Source organism: Cadophora gregata (genome assembly GCF_030347475.1).
Source record: "Cadophora gregata isolate MNR1 chromosome Unknown scaffold_10, whole genome shotgun sequence".
Classification (NCBI taxonomy): domain Eukaryota; kingdom Fungi; phylum Ascomycota; class Leotiomycetes; order Helotiales; family Ploettnerulaceae; genus Cadophora; species Cadophora gregata.
Genome location: NW_026695933.1, coordinates 2,083,177 through 2,105,077, shown reverse-complemented (window position 1 = coordinate 2,105,077; position 21,901 = coordinate 2,083,177). Strand labels below are relative to the sequence as shown.

Sequence of the window (21,901 nt, the reverse complement as noted above, 5' to 3'; positions counted from 1 at the left end):
GCCAAGATGATATAAAACTCTCTCACTTTACAGTTTCCACTTCGTCAAAATCTGGACTGTTGCTCCTGACGTGCCGCTCGGATACACCGCGGAACTGCTGGCGGTCTAAATCACCGCCTCTCGCCGGTCGCTTTAGATTTGAAAATTCTTTACAAGTTGAGGCGACTTTTGTGGTTGAGTTTAGGTAAGAGGCGATGTGCCCCAAGAAAAATAGTGCAAAGATGGGCGGCGATCTCACGGCTGCGCTACCGGTTGGTGGCTGCGAAAGAATACGACTTTGGTGCGCTTGAGAAGTTGACAGCGCCCTACGCCTCTGAAGGGCTTAACTTCAGCAGCCATCATGATCCCTCGAACGACTAGTTTCTGTTTCCTCGTGGCACCGTTACATCCGTACTTCGAGTACACGCAGCACATTGCAGCACATGCAGACACGGAGACAACGCTGCAAGATCGTCGTCGATTACTTCCGTATGTTGCCCATTCGGCGATTCGAGGAGGGGTTTGATATTATGATAATGCGATGCAGATCAGTTACCGGTTAATCATCAGGATTGATGGCTGTTCGGACAGTCATCTGCACCGAGGTATTATACCATCTGAAAGAGCTTTCTGTCGGATTTTCGCTTCCGCATCGACTTCCCCAGACTCTCAAAGCTTCTCACCAATCCTTACGTCAAAAGAAAGATCTCACATCATCCAATGCTCCCAGTGTCCGATTTCAAATGCACGTGAGTCTCATGCACCAGGTCGCATGTCCAGTCCAGCCCTGTCCATCCCAGCTGAGCCGGCCGAGCCTATTGGTCCTCGCCGGACATTGCCGAGTCCTTGCCCTCGAAAACTGGGCCACGAGAGACATCTGAAGACACTTGGCGCATATTCTCCCAATTCCACACATGCTTGTGTGCCCCTCCGAAGGATGTCGACAATCGAATGAAAACCCGGAGATGCCGTCAGAAAGAAGAAATAACGCGGGGCTACCCTTGAAGCTTTTCTTAGACAATCCCTCCAGCTCTCCGCACCATCGTGCAGCGGCCCCTGCAGCGAGTAGCCCCATTCGTTCGCAGCGCCGGGATTGCCTCGGCCAAGGGAGCCGTCTCTCCCTATTGCTCCCCTCCAGGCTCTAGCATCTGAATTTTCTGATGCCGCCAGCGACCAACGGTCTGTCTGCCATGCGAAGGGGCTGCTGACGGTGAGGCGCACTTTAAACTTCGGCCATCAGATGGGCTTCAAGCGATCCACAGCTTCTCTGTGGTGATTACCATGTCTATATCAAGATTGACTCTTTGAGGCGAATTCCTAGCCTGCCTCAGCTGCCTCTGCCTCTGGGTGCATGTGGTGAGTGCCTGCGGTAGTCCATTTTCATTTGTGTGTACCCACAATTGCCACCCTGAGAGTAATACGGGAACACTCATTCGAAGAAAGGAAGGCAAGCAGGGAACGCAAAAGACCTCAGCCAGTCACTGCTGCCCTCCCTTCCTTTTACTTTCGGGATCACATGTGTCGCGGAGGTGTTTCCACATTCGTCTTGCCTCTCCTCTGCGTGGTGCAGAATGTGCAGCGGTGGAAGGGCGGCGGTGGGCATGGTGCCCACTTCCTTCTTCTTTAGCTAGAGTGCAGCCGCCTCAGAGACCAAGCAGCACCCATGTCATGACCGAGATCCGTTTGTTTGTCTCCAGGGTCCCCGATCCCCAGGTTTCTTCATAACTGGTTGAAGGTCCACCTGCTCCATTGCTCCAGCTTTCGCTGTCGTTTCCCAAATTTTCAATTCTCTGTATTTCCCTCGTCGTCAACTGACGTAGGATTTCTTGTACCATCTTTTTGTACTATCTTCGCTGCAGCAGTATTTATTAGGTCTGCATCCTCCTCCTCGCGCGATCTTCGACTTTCCTGTCCTGCGTTTGCATCTGCACATCTGCACATACCACATACAAACGAAACGGCCAAATAAGCTTCAAAATGTCTGCCCCATTGGCCCACGATTCGTCTACGGACAAGACCCAGGGCGAAACCTATGGACAACGAGAATATACAGAAAAGCGCACTTTCGGCCAGAAAGCAAAGAGACATTGTGCTAGATTTTGGTGGGCGCATCTGATCGCATTCTGTCTGATTTTCTTGACGGTCGCGCTACTCGTGTAAGTATCCAATCCAAGCCACACATCATCGTTTCCAGATCGACATCATTAACAAACGTTTCAGGGTCTACGTTGGCATGCCACGGATCGCACAACATCAAGTCGATGATTCAAGTCTTGAATTTAGAGAAGCGTATTTCCTCAATCCTACAGCAGACACAGTTGAGATTACTCAAAAGGCCATTCTACATAACCCAAGCACTTTCACGCCCACTCTCGACCCATTCCCAGCGGACCTGTTTCTGGTCACCAATGGAATTTATTCCTCAGTCTCGATGTTGACTCTGCCTATGCCCGGAATCCATGCCAAGAAGGCTACCAACACCAGTATCGACAACCAAGTTGTCAAGGTCAACAGCTTGGATGCGCTCGGAGATTATGCTGTTGGGGTTATGACGCAGGAGAATATCACCACTGCTTTGGTCGGAAGGACGAAGTTGCATCTCGGCAAGCTTCCTGTCCAGAAGATCAAGTTCAATTCTACTTCCACCTACAAGAGTATGATATCACCGCTTGGCATTTTCGAATTATCAAACTAATGATTATAGCTCTCAACTCGTTGAAGGGTTTCAACACCACTGATGTTCTCATCAACCCTCTGGCTACCCCCGGCACCCCCAACTTGAAAGGAAATGCATTCATTCCCAACCCATCTCTGTTGACCATCGAAATGGTAAGCTCTCTGCCCTATTCCACACATCATTTTTTCCGCACGTAATACTAACTACCGCTCCAGGGCAACGTTACACTCTCCCTTTCCGTCCCCGTTAAAGGGGTCGACACCATCGTCGGCAACGCCACAATCCTCAACTTCAAGATCGTCCCCGGCAGCAACAGCCTCCCTATGACCGGCACCATCGACAACAGTAAAGTTCTCCCTGCTCTCGTTAACGGCAAAGTGAACATGACTATCATCGGAGAGACCTCTATTCGCAACGGCGAGCATTTGACCTACTATGTAAGTTCTTTTATTCTACGTTCAGCGTTCTGGATTGTCCCATCCACGAGTTTGCAACAGCGACCCGTTACTAACACCTAATCAGGAAAAAGCACTTAAATCCAACGTCCTCGTCCTTGAGATGAACGTACAGCAAATCCTCGCCGATAGCGCTGCCTCCTTGAGAGCAGCCTCGAACTCGACATCTTCAGCTACCTCATCCGCATCCACAGCTTCACCCACCGTTTCATAAGACTAGCTAGCTAGCTAGCATCGTGCGGACTGCTATTTGGTTTGAAAATATTGAAATATTGGTTCGAGTAACTTAATTGCGCTGGCGTTTGGTAAATCGGTGGACTGACTGACTGACTGACTGGGGTGGAGTGATTGCTTTGCAGTTTGATCTATTGATACACACCTACAGCGAGGATGAAGTACAGGGATAGAATTATGGTATGGGCCGTGTGGTATGGCTGGACCTGAGTGAGCGAGCGAGCTAGCTAAGATAAGAAAGAGTATGATGAATAAATATAGAAGAAATAATATTTGGATTGAGATTGAGATTGGAAGCCCTTGCGTTATTTCTGGGCGGGCTGTTCTATTTTTCCTAATTTTTTTTTTTTGGAAGTCGTGTTGTGACTTTTTTTGTGACGTTATGATGTGGTTTGGTTTTGGGGGGCTTAAGGTTTGCTAGGCTAAGGTACACTGGCTGGGTTGTGGCGTGTGGGTTCGGGCGAAGCCGTCGTCGTCGGTTCATGTTAGTAGGCTGGCTGGATGGCTGGATGGGTCTTTATGTGTATGGGTACGCCGTTGTGGAGGTTTCCCTCTGGTGAGTAATGGCGCAGGTGCACTTGCAAGTATAGTAGATTTATCTATCATAGCCTTTGGAGCTACAGAGCGCACTTACAGCTTAGTATCTCCGCTTTTTTTTTTGTTTTCTTTCCTTTGCTTCCCTTATCGAGGTTCTAGAATTTTCTTCCAAACATGGAAATTTGTAGTCTACTATATGGAAAACAGAGAATTGTGGTGCAGTAAATCGCTTAGTTCAGTGGATGTTTTTAAGCTTCGATTTCTCAGATCTTCTAATCGTGTCATCATTGTTCTGAACACAATGTGCTTCAGTGATACTGTTTCATTTTTTTGCATCGAAGTTGGAGAAGCTGAATGAGACTCAGCTTTCAAGCGTCGAAGCGATCTGGTGACATTTACAGGTATCATTCTAACCTGGAACAAATGAAACTTCGCATAATTTCTTGCATTCCCACACCCATTCAGGATTTCCTACTCGTTGTGGGAGAAACTGAAATGAACAGAGTGAGCAGATCAGCCAATCAAGAATAAGTTACACAGCTGGGCGTAAACTATGCTCGAAAAGGAAATTCGGTGAAGATATATCTCCCGTGATGTGGGCAGCCAATGATCGTGCGTCCTGCAAGCCAGTCCAGCCTCACCACCTCATCACAGATGTGAAGATTCTGACCTCGGCAACTCGTCTCGACGAGGCGAGGGTGAGAGGCGGGTTCTGAGTATAAGTATCTGGTTTCTGCCCGGATAAGCCTTCAGGCCTGACCAACTGCGTTCATCGTTTATCCACCTCAATATCTCCGTCTCGCGCTGTATCTTGTCGCAATCGTCACAATGCCCCGAGACGTCTCGAATGCCGTGCAGACTGCACCTAATCAACGCTTCCATACCTTCCGAGTATCCAAGAGCACGAGTTCATCAGGAGCCCGGAAGCGAGCAAAGTTCGATCCGAAACGACGAGAGGAAGTCAAGGCTGTGAGACATAAGCGGAGTTGTCTGCGGTGTGCACTTCTCAAGATCAAGGTAAGTCTTTGCCACTGGCTGGATATCTCGTTTTTTTTTATGCCGCTGCTGACTTGCGAAGTGCTCTGACGATGATCTCTGTACTACGTGTGAGCAGTTGGTTTTTGTGAACCAGAGTCATGAGAGAAAGACGTTGTCGTTTTCTGGATGCATCAGAACTAGGCTCAAGGAGGTCAGCGTGTTTGAAGTATGTACGTGACCGTGGAAAGACCAATAGTCCAGGATTATGGCAATTAACATTATCCAGGTTTCTCGTCACCACAAGATGGATGCAACCTTGATGATACAGCTCTAGATCCAACTCTCGCCGCCATCTCTCTCGAGTTTGGAGCTCATGTGACCTGGGATCTCGAGGCACTAGTCGGCGATATCGTCGAATGGCTGAGCAATCCAACGGAGTCGCAGACAAGCAAAGTGGGAACGTTATCTTCTCCTCAATTTCTGAATCTTGTTCGCAATTCGGTTGAAGACAAAGGTGCAAGCCAATTCCAACGGATGATGTACGCCACATCTCGTGCCTACACACGCTATAATGGGCCCCTTCTCACAGCTCAAGAACTGTCCAAACACGGATCAGTAGCTGGACATCACTTTCTCACATATCTGGACGAGAAGCTGAAGCCAACTTACTTGGCGAAGTCCACGGTGAACCAGCTGCAGATTCTATTCCTGTGGGTCTTCGGAACGATTCTTGCTGTGGGATATGCTGGACTGGAATGCGCCACATCAGAAGTCCGTCAGACTTTCTCCCTGATGCAGAATCACCTGTGTCAGATACTCGCTCACTATCTGATATACATTGGTTCTCATCTCGGTCTTTCTCTCAAATCGAGTATGGATCGATTCATACTCGAGACTGCTTTAATGAGGTGGCATGGAGAGGGACGTTACGAGTGGAAGCCATCGGTTACTCATGAGGTGTGTGACTTTTCAGCCGAAAGCCTGCAACGGGAGTGTCATGATGTCGCTACGCGGCCCCTCCCTGCCTGCAGTGCAATTGTCTCCAAAATCCGCGAGTTTCGCCATTTCGATTCCTGCCCCCGATGTACTACACACTGGCCAAAATCTCATACGGACACCGAAGAACAATTTCCGGCAAACAGTGAGAGGGATGCATTGTTTGATCTGGATGACTGGTTGCAATTTGACAATCCGGACATCAACTGGTCGTCAACTGACACTTCTTCTTTGGAGCCAAGTGATTTACCTTCCGGAAGCGATACATCCTGGTATGAAAACCCATGGCCAGACGGTGATTCACAGCTATACCAAGCCCCAATATGCAGCCCAGGTGAAAGGCCACTCCATGTGCAGGACGAGAGTGGCCAGCTCGAGCAGAAGTCCGAATACAGACCCCCGGAGTGTGATAATATGTTAAGGCCTGCTTGCCTTTACGTATCAGGCAGAAAGAAGCCACGCTCGCCTCGACCTAAAGCCAGTGTGGTAAGCTCTACTTAGTGTCTACTAGAATGAAGTCTCACTAATGACTGTTTAGGGCTGCATGAGGTGTAAAATATCTCTCAGTCATGCTGGCAACAGTAGGGCCTGCAAGAAATGTGTTCGTTGGAATGAACAGCCCAGGGCAGTGGTTGAGGACCAATATCTGCTTATTTGATTGCATTCTTTTGTTACACAGCGGCATCTATGATATTGTGGTTGAGTTTGGCTCTTGATGAGGACGTCCCTCTTCTCATTCCCCGGTATTGAACTAACATGCTTTGGAAGGGGGTGATTCTGATATATAGATGGGGTCCATTTTTAAGCTTTCCCTGTAAGATCAATGACTATCCTTCTAGTCATATCATTCTATGTTGGAATGAGTGAAAGCATGGGATCTATTTTGGACTGGCATGTCTGTTCCCATTTAGATTCAATGTGATCCAATATACTAAATACACCGCTCTTGCAGATGGACATGAATCCGCGCTCAGAACCTACTCTGAATTCAAATGTCGTTCCTCCTTGCAAGCACTTCGGAGATGATTAGATGGAGTGATCCTGGAGTTGAGAGGACTGGGGAACGAGGGAAGGAAGTTGAGGCTGCGGGTCAATATAATGGTTTGGCGAGAAGGTGGTGGTGATGTGGGTTGACATACATCCACAAAATATGGTTGTAGGGTAAAGCTGAGGCTCTTGTATTTCTAAGATACAAGTAAGTTTAGTCCATTACAACTCAACAGAAGGCTGCCCTCGATGAGATAGAGGTGATGGACTCTCAGGTGGAAATTGAAGAGTTTAGGAAGTGAAGTGATTCTAGCAAGTGGCACTGTATCCCAGACATTCTTAGGACGACCCACATGCTGAACAGTACTATTTCATGTGAGTACTTAGAATTTAGGTTTATTATTTACAAAACAAAAGTCTGATCCACGTAAGGTTGCATTGGACGAACGGACCAAATACAGTTCCTCATTCGTCACCCGATTATGATTGGATGGCTAAACGAGCCGCTAGAGCCCACAGGGCTTGGTTGGTAAATTCCACGTGATCGGCAGTATTTCGCTGAACCTTGACACTCCTTAGAATCCCATACTTTTCTCAATTGGCGCTTGACACTAACGAATCTCGCATACGCAAAGCTGTCACTGAGCTCTCGAAAATACTTGGAGTAAAAGTGCAAAAAGATGGAACCCTATCGCCTTTGGCACGAACCTGAAGTCATCATCTATGGCAACCTCGTCACACCTGGAACCTGCTCGTCTGCAGAGGCATACGATTTGGGTAATCGAAAATGGTATCAGCTGAATGTTAACTCAGAGGTGGACGACGATGAGTGGATGTCACGTATCGTCGAAGAGCACATTTCAAAGTACTACCAGTCTCACGGCAAGATCCCACCTTTCAATGTCATAAATGTGACTTCAGATGGCACATTCATCACCTACGAAACACAACCAGACGATGATGTTGCTCGGCCCATCACAAAGAAACTCCGCTACGACCCCAATGACTCGCGCTTCATAGCCATATCTGATTCTGGTGAGCTGACCGACAAGTCGTACCTTGGTCGTGGCGTTGATCGTTGTATGTGGAAGAATAGGGAATGTGTTTTCAAACGTATTGAGTTTAATGTTGATATTCAAGCTATCGACAGAGAAATAAAAGTCAGGGAACAATTGATGGCGGTCATGGACAAAACCTCTTCGATGGATCAGGAGGACCTGATGCAACAAAACTACCATGTCGTCCCGATTCTAGCTGTCGTTCTACACCAAGAGAGTGACAACGAGGTCAAGGGAATCCTGATGCCGTTCCTTGGACCTAGTCTCTCATCGATATTCGAACCCGAGCAAGGTTCAGCTAAGTCGCCAATCCAACCGAAGGACATTGCAATCACAATGGCACAAATACGAGATCTGGTCCTTGGTGTTCGCGAGATGTCTTCGGCTGCCATCATGCATGGTGATATCAACGAACGCAACACGTTACTCGTTTCAGCATCTCGAAAACCGGGCCGTCTGATGCTTTGTGATCTTGGATCGGTTGCGCCCGACTACCAAAGCGATGCAGTTGCCCTTGGGGAACTCCTGCTCTGGCTCATTGGGCATGCCCCACTGGAGGGAGCGGGGCCTGATAGTCTCGAGGCAGCGGCGAATAGTTTAAAGCTGACGGAGAATTTCGACGAGGCTCTGCAGCTCCTGGGCTGTAATGAATAAGGAGAGAAATGCATTAGATTTATGAAGATACAGCGAGTAAGTGATGCCACCTGTTTGATAGTATACAGCATGCTTGAACTCAAGATCTCCTATGTGAGGGCTGGGACAGATAGAGCTACAGGGGGCCGGAGCTCAGCTTTTCAATGCCACACTAGATCTCGGATTCCCTAATTTTAAAGATCACGCCCTTGAGATCGAAATGGATACGTACCACCCGCGACGAGAACGGCAACCGCCCCTGTATCTGTAGAAAGTGATCTTTCTATTAAAACACTTGCGTCGGAGCCTATCAATCCATACCGCGAAACGAGGCAGGATAAGAGCGGTGAGTTGCGAAACATGCCTGCGTAGGTGATAGATATATAGACTAAATAACGTATCTCACGCCTGGCAGTAATGGCGGTGTCCCGTAATCAGAAGCGATCAGGAGGTTTGTGAGTATTGCTGGTGAGGACTTCCCGTTGGAGTATGTCTCCTTAACGAAGCTCACGAGACCTTTCGGTACGTGCTTCGAATGAGGATTGGGACATCGATCTCTGCTCTCCTGATCTGATCAACGAATTATCTACTGGCAATGACAGGGACTCGAAACCTGCTTGACGAATGAAGAAGATACTTCTACGGATGGCTTTCACATTGGTCGTGCGGATCGTGGCATGGAATGAAATTTTACCATACCTCTTGTTGACACAATGTCACAATATCCTCGGCTTTCACCCCGCCCCATGTTCCTTTCCTACAATCTAGTGATAAGCGCGAAGATGAATGATACGTTTGGATATTCTATGGTATCGCAGAAACAAGTTCATGTAACGTAAAGAATAAATGAAAAAAATGCTGAAGATACTTTGTTGACTTCCAAAAGCATGCATTTGCTTAAAGCCTCTCGGCTAAGTCTCCTTCACCCCCAGCGACAAATCACAACAGACCTGGATTTGGAGAAATCCAGATATCTCTTGAGGTAGCAACGAATAACAAGAATGATTTCCTCTTAGCAGCAACAGCGAATCCTCCTAAAGTCTTGAGTTACGCCAACCACTTTGCAAACCACTCCAAAGCTTGGCCCTTCGCCCCCTCCGCACTCTTCCTCTGCTCCTCATCCTTCCAATCCCCTCTGATCGCAAACCCATGCTTCGCCCCCTCGTAAACCACAACGTCACTCACATTCTTCCTCTCCTCTCCTCTTTGTCCCTCACCCCTCATCTTCCCCTCCAACACACCCTGAATCTCCCTAACATGCTCAATCCCAATCCCCAAATCCACATCCCCAATCGCCATGCTGAACGGAACAGCAATCTTCTCCCAATCACTCGGAAACGCCATCGAACTCGGGTGCGCCACGAACGCTGCATCGATCAATCTTCGGCCGTCTTTCCCGTCCTGTTTCTGGCTTAACAGAATCGTGTATTTCCCACCCCAGCAGAACCCAGCACTGCCGATTTTCAGTCCAGCCATCTCAGGGATAGGCGTCTCGCGGAGAGAGCTGTGGAAGGATAGTAGACGGGGCATAATGACGGATTCTTTGTTGCGGATTAGGAAGGGGATGGCTTGAGAGGCTACCTGGAGTGCCCAGAGGGGTTTCTTGAAGAGTGTTGTGAAGATTGAGGGGGAGGGGGAGAGGAGGGAGTCCATGGTTTGCATTGTCCAGGAGGGTGGAGCTGTGCCTATATTATGTGTTAGTTTGAATACCTTCAGAAGTGTGGGAATGAGATGTATCATGAAGAGCGAAGAAGAGGGAGGGAAAGGGGGGAATTAGAACACAAACCATCCATGAAATCCGGCAACAACACCAGAAACCCCTCCCTCGCATAGCTATCAGCGAGTAATCTGCAGTTACTAACTTCCCAACCAAAGAGATCCGGAAGCATCACAATAACTCCTTTGGCTTTGTTCTCTCCCTCCTCGGCATCTACACCACTTGCCGTTGCCAAAGCAGCATTCGAAGCCTTGAAATCCGATGGACGAGCAACGTACGTATCCCGACCAAAGATTTTTTCCACTGTCCCGATTGCAGTGTCTGTTTTTACAGAGCCGGTTAAACAGGCGGAACAGGTTATTCCTGAGGTGGACATGGTGGTTGTTGTTTACGCTCGTGTACTTTGCCGACTTCTCAGGACTATGTCTCGTTGTGTTGCTGGTTCTGACACTGGGCGTGGATCGGAGTTTGGTATGAAGTTTCTGCACTCGTGTGGAAGATGAAGTATAGAGAGACTGAAGATATAATTGCCGATTGATAGACTGTGGGGCAGTACAAACCGGTGAGAAAGTACGAGATATGGAGTGTCGCGAGGAGGTGGGAACGTGATATCGGGCGACGCTGATCGAGCTCGTAACCGTATGTAGGCGACTGACACCCCTCAAAGACTTTCGACTACCAGACGAGCGTGATTGTGCCAGTTCTTCAAAGCCAAAACTCTTTGAAAGTCTCCAATCGTCAAATATCAACCTCGCATAAAATGCCTAGACAACAACAATGAATATCCCTGACTCAACCAGGAATCTCGAAACGCGTTTCGACGACAGAACATGCGAATACTTATATTATCTCACTCATATACGCAACTCCAAAGTAATAAATAAACTGCACAAACCAGCAGTACGGGATCGGAACCCTCTCCCAAATTCCATCCGACATCTCCACCCAACCCCCAACCTAAAATCCGTAATCCCCGAGCAGACGGATCCGACTACCCGAGGTGTCAACGTCAACCTCAACCTCAACGTCAACCTCACTCCAGACTCATCTCCCCATGTCCCAAGATACACTCCACGTCCTATCACCAACAAATGCTTTAACTCAGTTTAACTTGTTAAAGTTTACACGGGTAAACTCTCCGTGCATACATTATTTACAGTAAGATGCCGTACCCGGAAAGCGAAAGCTTGCTTGATCGGACAAAGGGACGGACGTAAAGGCTTGTTTTGACTTCCTTCCTTCCTTGCATGCGCATGAGAATCTCAGTTCCAGTTCTTCAACTCCATAACACAGGAATCGATTAGATGAATTCATTGGTACCGGCTGGCTGCCATAATTTTGCGTGTGTAGCCTCTGCAGTAGAAGTTTCTCTAAAGCAGTACTAGAGGAGTCCCAAGGCTGGGCCATGCAGGATTCTTTTTGTTTACTTCGTTTACAAAGGTGCTCGTTCTGGGTGCCGTCGTAACGGCTGGGTTGGTTCGCTTCACGTGAAGCTTGAAGGCTGAAGTGCAGTAACGAGTGGATTGACGATTGAGAAGAAATGAGGTGGTATCTTTGTTTGTTGCGTAGTGCTCCTGGGGGCGGGCTGGATGCACAGCGGAGGAAAGAAAGAAAGAAAGAAATAAAGAGGAGCAGAATACGAAACAAAGATTCTATCTATACATACACATGTCCTTGCATTTCTGCTCTTAGCTTTCGGAATCAGAAATGAATCTTTACCATTTCCATGGCTTGACCACTCTCTTAGATCCACGATCTCTCCATCGTCTCCCAATCACTCCCTTCCTCACACCTACACCTACCACTTATCCCAATTATCTTCATCCATCTTCGCCTTCGCCCCTCCTCCCACTCCCGCTCCCCCAGCACCCGCACCGCTCTTCTTCACAGCCCCCGTCCCAATCGCACTACTCCCCGCACCGCCCGACTGTCTCGCCGCCCCCGCCTCCGCAAAGCTATCCCAAAAGTCCTTCTTACTCTCATCCAACGGCATAGATCTATATGCCCCTCCACCACCGCCGCTGCCTGCAGACCCACCATTGCCCTCGACGAAACGGTTGAAGCCTTCTGCTGCGCTCTTGGCGCCTGTTTGTGCGCCCTTCGCGACGTTGGCGGCTGCGATGCGCGCTTGTGCTGCGAGGTCGCTTTCTGCTACCTGTGAAAGCGGGGAGTGTTCGTCAGCCAGTGTCTCGTATCGTCGAGTGTGGTTCTCGGCTCTTATGCCTGTAATGGATATGCCAGATGTATAGAATATCCATAGCATCATAAAAGAAGACATCATTCCAGTCCATTCCTCGTCCTGGTCCGAATTCGAGACCGAGAATCCGATCTCTCGGTCGGGAGATAAGCAGGGGTAGGTACCTTCAAAGCCGTAGGCTGGATATAACCCTCATTGACCGTCTTCGCCGTCTTCCCCACCGTGGTGGTAAACCAGCCAAACCCCTTCGTCAACGCTGCTACAGGATCCCTCTGCAGATCATCTAAACCAGGTAGTTTCGGCTCGTTGTTCGGTCGTTCGATGGGCGTGCTTCCAAAGCCGGCGTACTTGCCTCCTTGTGAGGGAGGGAGATCTGCAGGGCGACTTGCGTTGGCGGCGCCTAGACCGGCGAAGTACTTGTCGTCGACTTTGGCTTTGCCGCCATGAGCTGGGTTGGAGAGGGAGGGAGAGGATGTGCGACCCATTGGTGTTTGGCTGCGGGAGGTGGAGGAGGGAGTGGCGGTTGAGGATGGTGCTGGTTTGGTGCCTGGGACGTATTCTCTGCCTTCGACTTTGGCGGATAAGCGTTCTTTCCATTCTTCTCCTACTTCTCCTGAGTACCGTTCTGCGATCGTTGCATCATCCCAACTGTGGTGTTGTCAGTCGAGCCCAAATCCATTGCCCACTCAACAGTCGCCGCGCCAATACCACAAGTGTGCCTCCTCCATGAGTATATACTGCCATCTCCTGCCTCTTCTTGCAATGACCCTATCCAACCTGTATCCAAAGAGAACCCCTACTCACCTAATTCCCGCCATCTTATTCGCATCCGCATTCTCAAAGAACTCCCTCCACGGCTTATTCCCTCCCAACCGCATCCTCTCAATCTCCATAGCCTTAAACGCATCCATCGTAATACTTCGCACGAAACTGATATGGACGCCCAATCCGCGGTGCACACCCGCGCAACTGAGGCAGATGAAGACGCCGAACTTGGGAGAGGCCCATTGTGGGGATGGCGCTCCGCAGTCCGCGCATCGATCGTTGCCGTTGACTTTTTGTATTTCAAGGAGCTGGAGAGAAGATCAGTATATTGTGAGGGGAGAAAAATGTGCTTGAGGGGAGAGAAGGCAGACCTTGGATCGAGTCTCTGGGTCTACCTCCCACATGGCTTTGCTGGCCATGCTGCAGATGACCGTGCGAATCGAGTCGCGCACTCCAAGATTAGAAGTTCAATTAAGTCAATACTTCTAGAAGAGAATGCGCGGACAATAGGGAAAGAAAAATAGTCGGTCAAGAAGAAGGGTGTTGTGAGTTGGCCAGATTCTTGGTGGGGAAATATTGGCGGCAATACAAAGGGGTTTCTGGCTGTGCTCTGGTTTGGAGCTAGCGTTGCAGCCCAATGACGATGGACGCGGCTGGACTTCAGTAAGGCTACGTTTCTGGTTGTTTGGTATGCAAGTCAAAGGTCACACGACAACAAGAGGATTGTGTCTCAGTTCGTGGAAGCAGAAGCAAGGGGAAACAATATTGCATCATAGTCACTTCACAAGTATATCATCTTGAGCAGGTCTTCAAGGTGCCAGTTTCTTATTGATATCGTCAAATGAATAACTTTTCCATCCCCTACCTTTCTCGAGAGCACATCGAGAAGAAAAATCTAGTGTACAGCCCTGAGAATGCCAGAGAAATGGTAATAAGACATGGTTTTTGAAGAAGGTCATCAAGAACCAGCATCCTACTCGAATGAAATCCGCTTGACGTAGTGAGTCCTAGGACCACAATTCGAAAACCGAAATTCCATCGTGTAGGGCTGTGTTCCACTCAAAAGGAAAGTCATAGCAGTCGAACTGGCCCAGTGAAATCAAAGGACCAAGCTCTCCATCAACCAGGTGCTCCAAAAAGCAAAGTATGCAGCTGTGTATTGTCTGTGGAATGTAGCACCTCTCAATCGTACAAAGTATTACATCTGCTTAAGCAGCAGTGGTGGTCTCAGCGGCGCCGTTGGTACCCTCGGTGGCAGCCTCGGCAGCTGGAGCATTAACATCATCATCGGTCTTGTCTGGGCTGTCGATGGCGACCTTGACGGCGATCTCACGACCCTCGATCTCCTTGGCGTTCATCTCAGCAACGGCCTTCTGTTGCATCTCCTCAGAGGCGAGAGTAACGAAACCGAATCCACGTCCCTTGCGGGGCTCGTTGCGGGCCTGGAGCTTCTTGACCATGAAGCGGGGGATGGGGCGAAGGGCGATCTTGGCGGAGGAGGGCTCATAAGCAGCGAAGAGTTCCTTGAGCTAGAAATGTGTTAGATAGTGGATCAGGGAGCAGATTTATAGAACGTACCTTCTCCTCAGAGAGATCATAGGGGAGGTTAGCAACCATGACCTTGTTCTTGGATGGGATTCCGTCAGCTGGTGGGCCACGCTCACGTCTCTCGCGGGGAACGCGAGGAGCCTTCTCAGCCTTCTCCTTGGTGTCTTTAGCCTCCTTGTCCTTGGTCTCGGTGTTGGTCGTCTCGGTTAAGGGAAGAACCTCGCTGGCTGGGAGTTCAGCACCGTCCTCACCTCGGGACTGTTGGTTTTGTTAGCTGGGCTCCGATACTTAGAAGCTTTGCAAACTTACAGCACCACGGTTACGTCCACCACGGCCGCCACGTCCACGGCCTCGGCCACGTCCTCGTCCAGCTTGTCTACGGCGGCCTTCACCTCCTGAAGCACCCTCACCACCGCTGGCAGCACCCTCACCCTTCTCGGCATTTGGCTCGGGCTTGCGGGCAAGTTGAACAGAGACCTTGCGCTCAAGAATCTCCTTTCCAGAGAGCTCAGCGATGGCACGCTCAGCCTCACTTGGTGTGGAGAGATCGACGAAGGCGTATCCAACCGGGCGGTCGGTACGTGGGTTCTTAGGGATAGAGGTGGATTCACTGAAGAAAAGATATGTCAGCAACTGTAGCGAACACGTAGGCATGTAGATCAAACGCGCCCACAATGCATCTTGCTGGAGCTAAACTCGTAGAAAATATGCAGGCGCGACTTGCCACCGTGCCTGCCTGATCTGTCCAGAAGATCGAGCAGGACAAAGGGGCAAAGCGGAGCAGACAGAACTGCACGACTCTGATGAAAACTCGGAGTATCTTACATTAGGTATCCCTTGAAGAAAGCTTGCAACTCCCCCTCGGTCGTCGCGTATGCGAGGTTACCGATATAGAGTCTGCGACCCTCTGCTGCGCTGGCCAAGACTGCATCGCTGGTAGCAGACTTGTCCTTGTCGCCAGTGGTTGTGGCGTCGGCAGGCTTATCGGAAATTGAGGTGTTGCCAAGAGCGGCAGTAACGTCGTTGACGGCGTCAGAAACTTTCTCCACGATAGTAGACATGGTGATTGCGGTGGGTGTGGGATTGACCGAAGAACTGAACTGGTGATTGAGGTGTTGTGGATTGTCGACGTTCGCTGAGTGTGGATTGACTCTTGAACAAATGGGGGAGTTGAAGTAGGGTAGCTAGGTGCCCTAGAAGTCTTGTTTGGAGATTGCTTGGGGGGTTGGAGTTTGATGAACTGTGATCGGATCTTGTTGTGATGTAGTCGAGGAAAGGAAGGGAAAGGGAGGAAGGGAAGCTGCGCGTGCGAAATATATCATTCCTAGCAGCGACACCCTTTTTTGTTTAGCGAGATGGGCGAGGCCGCAAGAGGTCTAGCGGCAACGGGTCGAGGCAGGCATAATGGGGGCATTTCACCCTGTGGGCCGGAACGACTCAAGTCAATTGGCGGGCGCGGACATTGCTGGGAGCAGTGATAGGGATGTGATAGGGAGAGGAGGCGTGAATTGATGGGGAAAATGGGGCTCTTTCAGGCAATAATGAAGCTATTTTCACTAAATATAACATTACCGTGCAGAGAGTGCTGACTGATTTAAAGGGGCAGTAATTTGTAATCATGCTGATTGGTATTGTTTCCTACTTAGATACCTACGTAGTGGTTGATAGACGTGTCTGGGTTTTCTTCTAATACATACAATCCACCTGATTCACGGTACTGTGGAAAAAATATTCAGGTAGCAACTTTACGGTGCACATGTGGTGTGCTTCGGCCTAGGTTCAGGTGTAGCATTCCCTCACCAGCACCCGTCAAAGAGTCATCCAGGAAATGCATCTTGTCCTGTGGAGCCTTGAAGCCCTGGAAAGGGGGGTTAGCCTGCGACAATGTCTGAGACGCTGATTCGTCATTGACTCATTGGGTCTGGCTGCCCTCCAAGTCTTCCAGAAGTCTGGTATTGGAGTCACTCACCGGACAAGGCTGGATCTTCGGATATCCGCATGTTTGTTCTTGCAGCTGGGAAAGTATTTTCCAAAGTGCCGGATTGTTTGTTACTGAGTTCTAACTTAACAAATCCATTATTCCACCACCGCTAATTGACAACCCAGCCGAGCCAAGTCCTGTTCCGAGTTCCACAGCAGAAGCTTCGAGTCTAGACCAAGATAACACCCCATTATCGTGACGAGGCTGCACTTTGGCCTCGTCACAGATCCGTGGGTGAGATTAAAGGGGCAACGTTTTCACAGAAATGCCCCCCTTTGACAGTACCTGAAGCTCAAAATTCACCGTACAACAAACATGAAGTTCAACAACAAACCCCACGACTTGTTTCCAGCAATTATATGTATATCTCGGAGTGAGGCTGTAGCTTGAATAGATTCCAGGATCAAGGTCCACAGAGCTTCGGTGTTGTCCTGCTGCTGCCCATACAAACAGAATGCACCTTGAATTGTGAATCAGCTGAGCGAGGCGTATTTTAGTCACTCGGTGAGCATAGTTCCATCTGTTTGTGTTACTTTGAATGCTTCAAATCCAATCCGCTACATTGGAAAGACTACTGTACAAATTAGTAAGTCGCAGTCAAGATTCTGTTGAAGCTCAGCAGTGTAGTGCCCTATCTCCCAGGAACCTTGGCGAATTTTGGTGCAGTCCCGTGATCTTGAGTGAGGCGCGAGTGGAACTCTCAAATTGTGTATGAAGGAAACGGTATCAAAGCATCTATTTTGAAGCATTTAAAATGCAAAAATAATGATTAAAAGCTATTCCCTTCCTAAAATGCACTGAAACTCCGCCATAGTCAATGACTCCAACCAATCCACATCCGATCCTGGCGTTCTCGCTTCCCCATCACCAAAACTTCTCGACGAATCGCCACTAACAATCTCCTCCTCACCAAAACACAACAATGAGCGAAACAATTAACGGCCAACCCCACGATAGATACGCACTCATTCTCTATGGCTCAGAGACAGGGAACAGCCACGATGTGGCTCAGCGCTTGGGCCAGATTACAGAGAGATTACACTTCAAGACAATCGTAACCGAGATGGACGATTTCGCGGAGGTGGTGGAGAAGCGGATGAAGTCTGGGGAAGTGGTACGGTACCAGGAGTTGTGTCTTAGATTGACGATTCATACTTATAAGGACGATAGAAGAAAATCCCGACTTTGAAAGCCGACGTCTTGCGCAAGGCATCACTACTGGTTCTCGTGACTTCGACGACAGGACAAGGCGAATTTCCAAAGAACTCGAGGAGGTTATGGACGAGTCTTCTGAAGAAGAATTTATCGCCTATATGTTTAGAAGGATTGCGGTTTACGACTTTTGGGCTTGGAGATAGCTCGTATGCAAAGTATGACAACTAGGGACTATTCAAGGCCATGTGACTAATATCTCCAGGTTCAATCGAGCAGCTCGATTACTTCATGTGCGACTCCAAGGCTTAGGCGCCAAAGAGCTCTTTCCTCGAGGTGAGGCTGATGATCAGCATCAAGATGGGTAGGTCGATTTTACCATTGACGTCGTACGATGATGGTCATTGAGTTTGCTTCAAATCTGTTGGGCGGCCTCGGCCGATTGCTGAAGCAAAGCCGTTAGATCAACACTTCTTTGGAGGCCTTTCACTGACGTACTCAGGTTCGATGGGGCATACCTTCCATGGGCTGCCGAATTTCAATCTCACATCCAAATTGCGTATCCATTACCGGAAGGAGTTGACCCAATACCTCCAGATGTGCTCCTTCCTTTCAAGTGGACACACCAAATCGCAGGACCAGAAACATCTAATCCAGAAGTAAATGACCAAAGTCCCCTTGCTAAAAGTCTTACACAGCGGCCGCCACCGCCAGAAGCCGACGGAGATATGAAGCATCACCCACCAGAAGATCGAACACCAGATGTACCCATTGCTCAGCTCAAAGAGCCTTTCCCACCCAGGGACCTGACCGCCGATCCCATACTGGAGAACTTACGTTTACCTCCCATTCCAAATTCATGTATAGCATTTGTTCAATCGAACAAGCGTCTCACCCCGAAATCCCATTGGCAAGATGTCCGAGAGATCACATTCTTCGTTCCAGGAACCATCCACTACAATCCTGGCGACACCATGACTATCTTCCCCCAGAACTTCCCCGAGGATGTACAAGCGCTGATAGACCTTATGGATTGGAACGATGTTGCAGATGTACCACTGAAGTTCCGAGTCGAAGGCTGCGCTGCATTCTTCGACAAGTTTCTTGTTCCGCCTGTTCCAAAAGACTGCTGGATGATACCCAACTCCACCTTGCGGGACCTCCTCACACTCAACCTCGACATCACAGCTATCCCACAACGAAACGTCCTAGATATATTAGCACACTACACCGATGATCCTACGCACAAAGAACGTCTACTTGAGTTCTCAAATCCAGCTTACACCGACGAATTCTTCGATTACGCCACCCGCCCACGACGAGGCATTCTCGAAGTACTGCAGGATTTCCGATCCGTGAAGCTCCCTTTCAATATCGTCACAACAGTGTTTCCCGTGATACGTGGCAGACAATACAGCATAGCCAGCGGAGGGATTCAGAAAGTCTGCCAAAGAGACTACACGAAAGTTCAACTCCTCGTCGCAGTCGTCAACTATAAAACCGTCCTATCCAAAGTCCGACGCGGCCTCTGTACTCGATTCCTAGCGGCTCTTCCACCCAACGCCAATCTCATGGTCCGTTTCGGCTTCGAATACAAATTCTACGAGCACCTCGAAGACAAGCCCGAACGACCTGTCATCCTTGTCGCTCCCGGCACAGGCCTCGCGCCCTGCCGCTCTCTCATCTGGGAGCGTCGCGAACTGGCTTTCAAAGACATCAAATTCGGCCGTCACTATCTCTTCTTTGGTGGTCGCAATCAGGATGCTGATTACTTCTACAAAGACGAGTGGAAGAATGCAAACCTTCAAGTCGATGTCTTCCCTGCCTTTTCTCGGGATGATCCTACGGGAAAGAAGGTCTACGTCCAGGATAAGATTCGTGAGGAGGGAGACCTTGTCTTTAGATTACTGAAGGTTAGGGCGTATGTTTTTGTTTGTGGAAGTTCGGGGAGTATGCCGAAGGCTGTTAGGGAGGCTTTCATAGATGTTATCGAGGAGAGGCAAGGGACGGGTAAGAGGGAAGATGCAGAGAGGATTATTGCACTAATGGAGAAGAGCGGTATGTACAGACAAGAGACTTGGTAGTCAGAGATGACTTGGCGTTGTTAACGGCGTGGGTTGAAATTATGAGAGAAGCGGAATAACAGGATATACATATTTACAAGCAGCAATCTTACTGACCTGCTGCACTTTGCCTTGAGGCATAAGCAGTTCGCAGGTCCGTAATAGATCTGTTTCGAGGCTCTAGATACCGAAACGCTGCTCTAGAATGAAAACAGCTAGGCATGTCAGAACGAGATGTGTGGAAACTAACTCCTCCCGGAGACAATCTCCGTAAGGCGGACGGACCAAGGAAAATCCGGTATTAATTCTCCACCTACAAGAGCACTTTTCAAAATATCAATAATCCCGTACTTCCTCAAATCCATCCCCAAACCCGGCCGCTACCTCCCGTCAAACCCGTCACATCATTGAACCTAATCCGTAATCGATCTCACCTTAAGAAGTGAGCAACTCGAATCTTCCATTTCAGAACCCGCTGTCAAAAACTCTCCTTACGTCTTCAGCCCAGTCCCAGCAAAGCCAAGCACAAACACACACACACCCTTCCAGAAAACTACCATATTTAGAACCCTGTCCCCGTTCTGAAACTCGCCTTCGTCTGAACTGGCAGGTGTCAGAAACGCCCGCCGGCCGACACCAGCTCAGCCCAGCCGTCCTTCTCTAGGATTCATGCATGATTCAGGAGAGACGCTACTACTACTGTAGAAAGACCGACAGACAGACAGACGAGTTGACGACGGCCCGAAAATAATGCAACAACGGCAACATCCTGACATGCCTCGCATGTCTAGTACTGTACCTGTACTTACCTCCGAGCCGCTGGGTAGAGGGGGGGGTTGGTGGTAGTGTGGGTCTCTGGGGGGGGGCTACGCCGACGATTAGAGGGTGGACGGTGTAGGGTGGAGTAGAGTGGATTTATTTATCCTCACAGGGGGGTATGGTTGGGAAAGAAAGGGTGACGAGGAAGTCGGTTAAGCGAGCGATCTCAAATGCAACCGTCGTTTCAAACCCGCTGGAGATTTTCCCTCTTTATCTGCTTGATCGGCTGCCAAGCTCTGTGATGTGCGCACGACACAACACAACACAACACAACAACACGCCATCGCGAAATCGAAGAATCGAAAAATCGAAAAATCGGGAGTTCGGGATCGGGATGTGTGGGCCTTCATACAGTATCATGGATTGATATGGAAGGGAGGACATGTCAGATAAGTGTACCTGGACCTGGTAGATCTGCTGCATAGACGGGTACTGGTGGCAGGACAGGATGTGCTTGTCCTGTCTTGTCCTATTTTGTTTTCCCCCTTCTTTACTTGAATTACGCGTCTCATATCTTCTAGTTCACGATTATCTGTAGTGCTGTTCTGGTTCTGGGTATCCTAGCAATGCTAAACCCACGCAAATTTAGGCCGCTGAGCTGAAGAATCGCAGCAGTGACGATATCTTGCCTTCAGGGTCGTGGCGCCATAGCCAGCATCGTCCTTCCTCTCCAGGACATTCTCACACCCAACTACTCCCCTCCCACATCCCGAGACTGATTACATACCAGTAACTAAGCATGCTTCAGGTATCTTTGCCGGAACTTCGTAGATTATCATTATTTTTCCCTTGGTCCTGTTCTAATATTATCTAAAGTAGTGGCGTTTGAAGACTCGCCCAGTGACTAGTCTCCTCGCATGGCATCCGTGTTCGCACATCCCCCACTACCTACCTAACCCACCCACCCACTCGTCCCATAAACTCACCGATCGACCCAAGCTGTCAGAGAGTACATATGCAAGTCATCCCATCCCACTCTCCACTCCGTTTGCCTGTTCTCCGTTTCGAAAAGTCAGAATTTGCGATTTAGGTCCTTCTGGAAGACTTTCGGGTTTGAGTTGTCTGGATTCTGTTTGTGTTTTTTTGAGGTTTGGTTTACCGGCGCACAGGTGGCGTTTGACGTTC

General features: G+C 49.2%; 7 protein-coding genes across 7 annotated transcripts; 4 read left to right on the top strand and 3 right to left on the bottom strand.

The window, feature by feature from the left end:
* Nucleotides 1-1,956: 1,956 nt before the first annotated feature.
* ONS95_002056 (uncharacterized protein) lies at nucleotides 1,957-3,325 on the top strand (the record flags this gene model as incomplete). Its single annotated transcript, XM_058495286.1, has 5 exons — nucleotides 1,957-2,135; nucleotides 2,200-2,633; nucleotides 2,684-2,808; nucleotides 2,872-3,093; nucleotides 3,179-3,325. The coding sequence occupies 5 exons, from the start codon at nucleotides 1,957-1,959 to the stop codon at nucleotides 3,323-3,325; spliced, it is 1,107 nt and encodes a 368-aa protein (XP_058355597.1).
* A 1,385-nt stretch (nucleotides 3,326-4,710) lies between these two features.
* Nucleotides 4,711-6,514, top strand: ONS95_002055 (uncharacterized protein; the record flags this gene model as incomplete). Its single annotated transcript, XM_058495285.1, has 4 exons — nucleotides 4,711-4,899; nucleotides 4,961-5,090; nucleotides 5,147-6,342; nucleotides 6,395-6,514. The coding sequence occupies 4 exons, from the start codon at nucleotides 4,711-4,713 to the stop codon at nucleotides 6,512-6,514; spliced, it is 1,635 nt and encodes a 544-aa protein (XP_058355596.1).
* Nucleotides 6,515-7,523: 1,009 nt separating this feature from the next.
* ONS95_002054 (uncharacterized protein) lies at nucleotides 7,524-8,555 on the top strand (the record flags this gene model as incomplete). Its single annotated transcript, XM_058495284.1, has 1 exon — nucleotides 7,524-8,555. The coding sequence occupies one exon, from the start codon at nucleotides 7,524-7,526 to the stop codon at nucleotides 8,553-8,555; it is 1,032 nt and encodes a 343-aa protein (XP_058355595.1).
* Nucleotides 8,556-9,581: 1,026 nt separating this feature from the next.
* On the bottom strand, nucleotides 9,582-10,627 carry ONS95_002053 (uncharacterized protein; the record flags this gene model as incomplete). Its single annotated transcript, XM_058495283.1, has 2 exons — nucleotides 9,582-10,219; nucleotides 10,321-10,627. 2 exons carry the CDS (start codon nucleotides 10,625-10,627, stop codon nucleotides 9,582-9,584), a joined length of 945 nt encoding a protein of 314 aa, XP_058355594.1.
* Nucleotides 10,628-12,049: 1,422 nt separating this feature from the next.
* On the bottom strand, nucleotides 12,050-13,632 carry GCS1_1 (Zn finger-containing GTPase- Activating Protein for ARF; the record flags this gene model as incomplete). Its single annotated transcript, XM_058495282.1, has 4 exons — nucleotides 12,050-12,406; nucleotides 12,613-13,096; nucleotides 13,253-13,521; nucleotides 13,585-13,632. 4 exons carry the CDS (start codon nucleotides 13,630-13,632, stop codon nucleotides 12,050-12,052), a joined length of 1,158 nt encoding a protein of 385 aa, XP_058355593.1.
* A 789-nt stretch (nucleotides 13,633-14,421) lies between these two features.
* Nucleotides 14,422-15,822, bottom strand: ONS95_002051 (uncharacterized protein; the record flags this gene model as incomplete). The annotated part of the gene is made up of 4 exons (XM_058495281.1): nucleotides 14,422-14,742; nucleotides 14,792-15,019; nucleotides 15,071-15,371; nucleotides 15,587-15,822. 4 exons carry the CDS (start codon nucleotides 15,820-15,822, stop codon nucleotides 14,422-14,424), a joined length of 1,086 nt encoding a protein of 361 aa, XP_058355592.1.
* Nucleotides 15,823-17,664: 1,842 nt separating this feature from the next.
* On the top strand, nucleotides 17,665-19,978 carry TAH18 (NAPDH-dependent diflavin reductase; the record flags this gene model as incomplete). Its single annotated transcript, XM_058495280.1, has 4 exons — nucleotides 17,665-17,856; nucleotides 17,913-18,112; nucleotides 18,160-18,258; nucleotides 18,397-19,978. The coding sequence occupies 4 exons, from the start codon at nucleotides 17,665-17,667 to the stop codon at nucleotides 19,976-19,978; spliced, it is 2,073 nt and encodes a 690-aa protein (XP_058355591.1).
* Nucleotides 19,979-21,901: the final 1,923 nt, after the last annotated feature.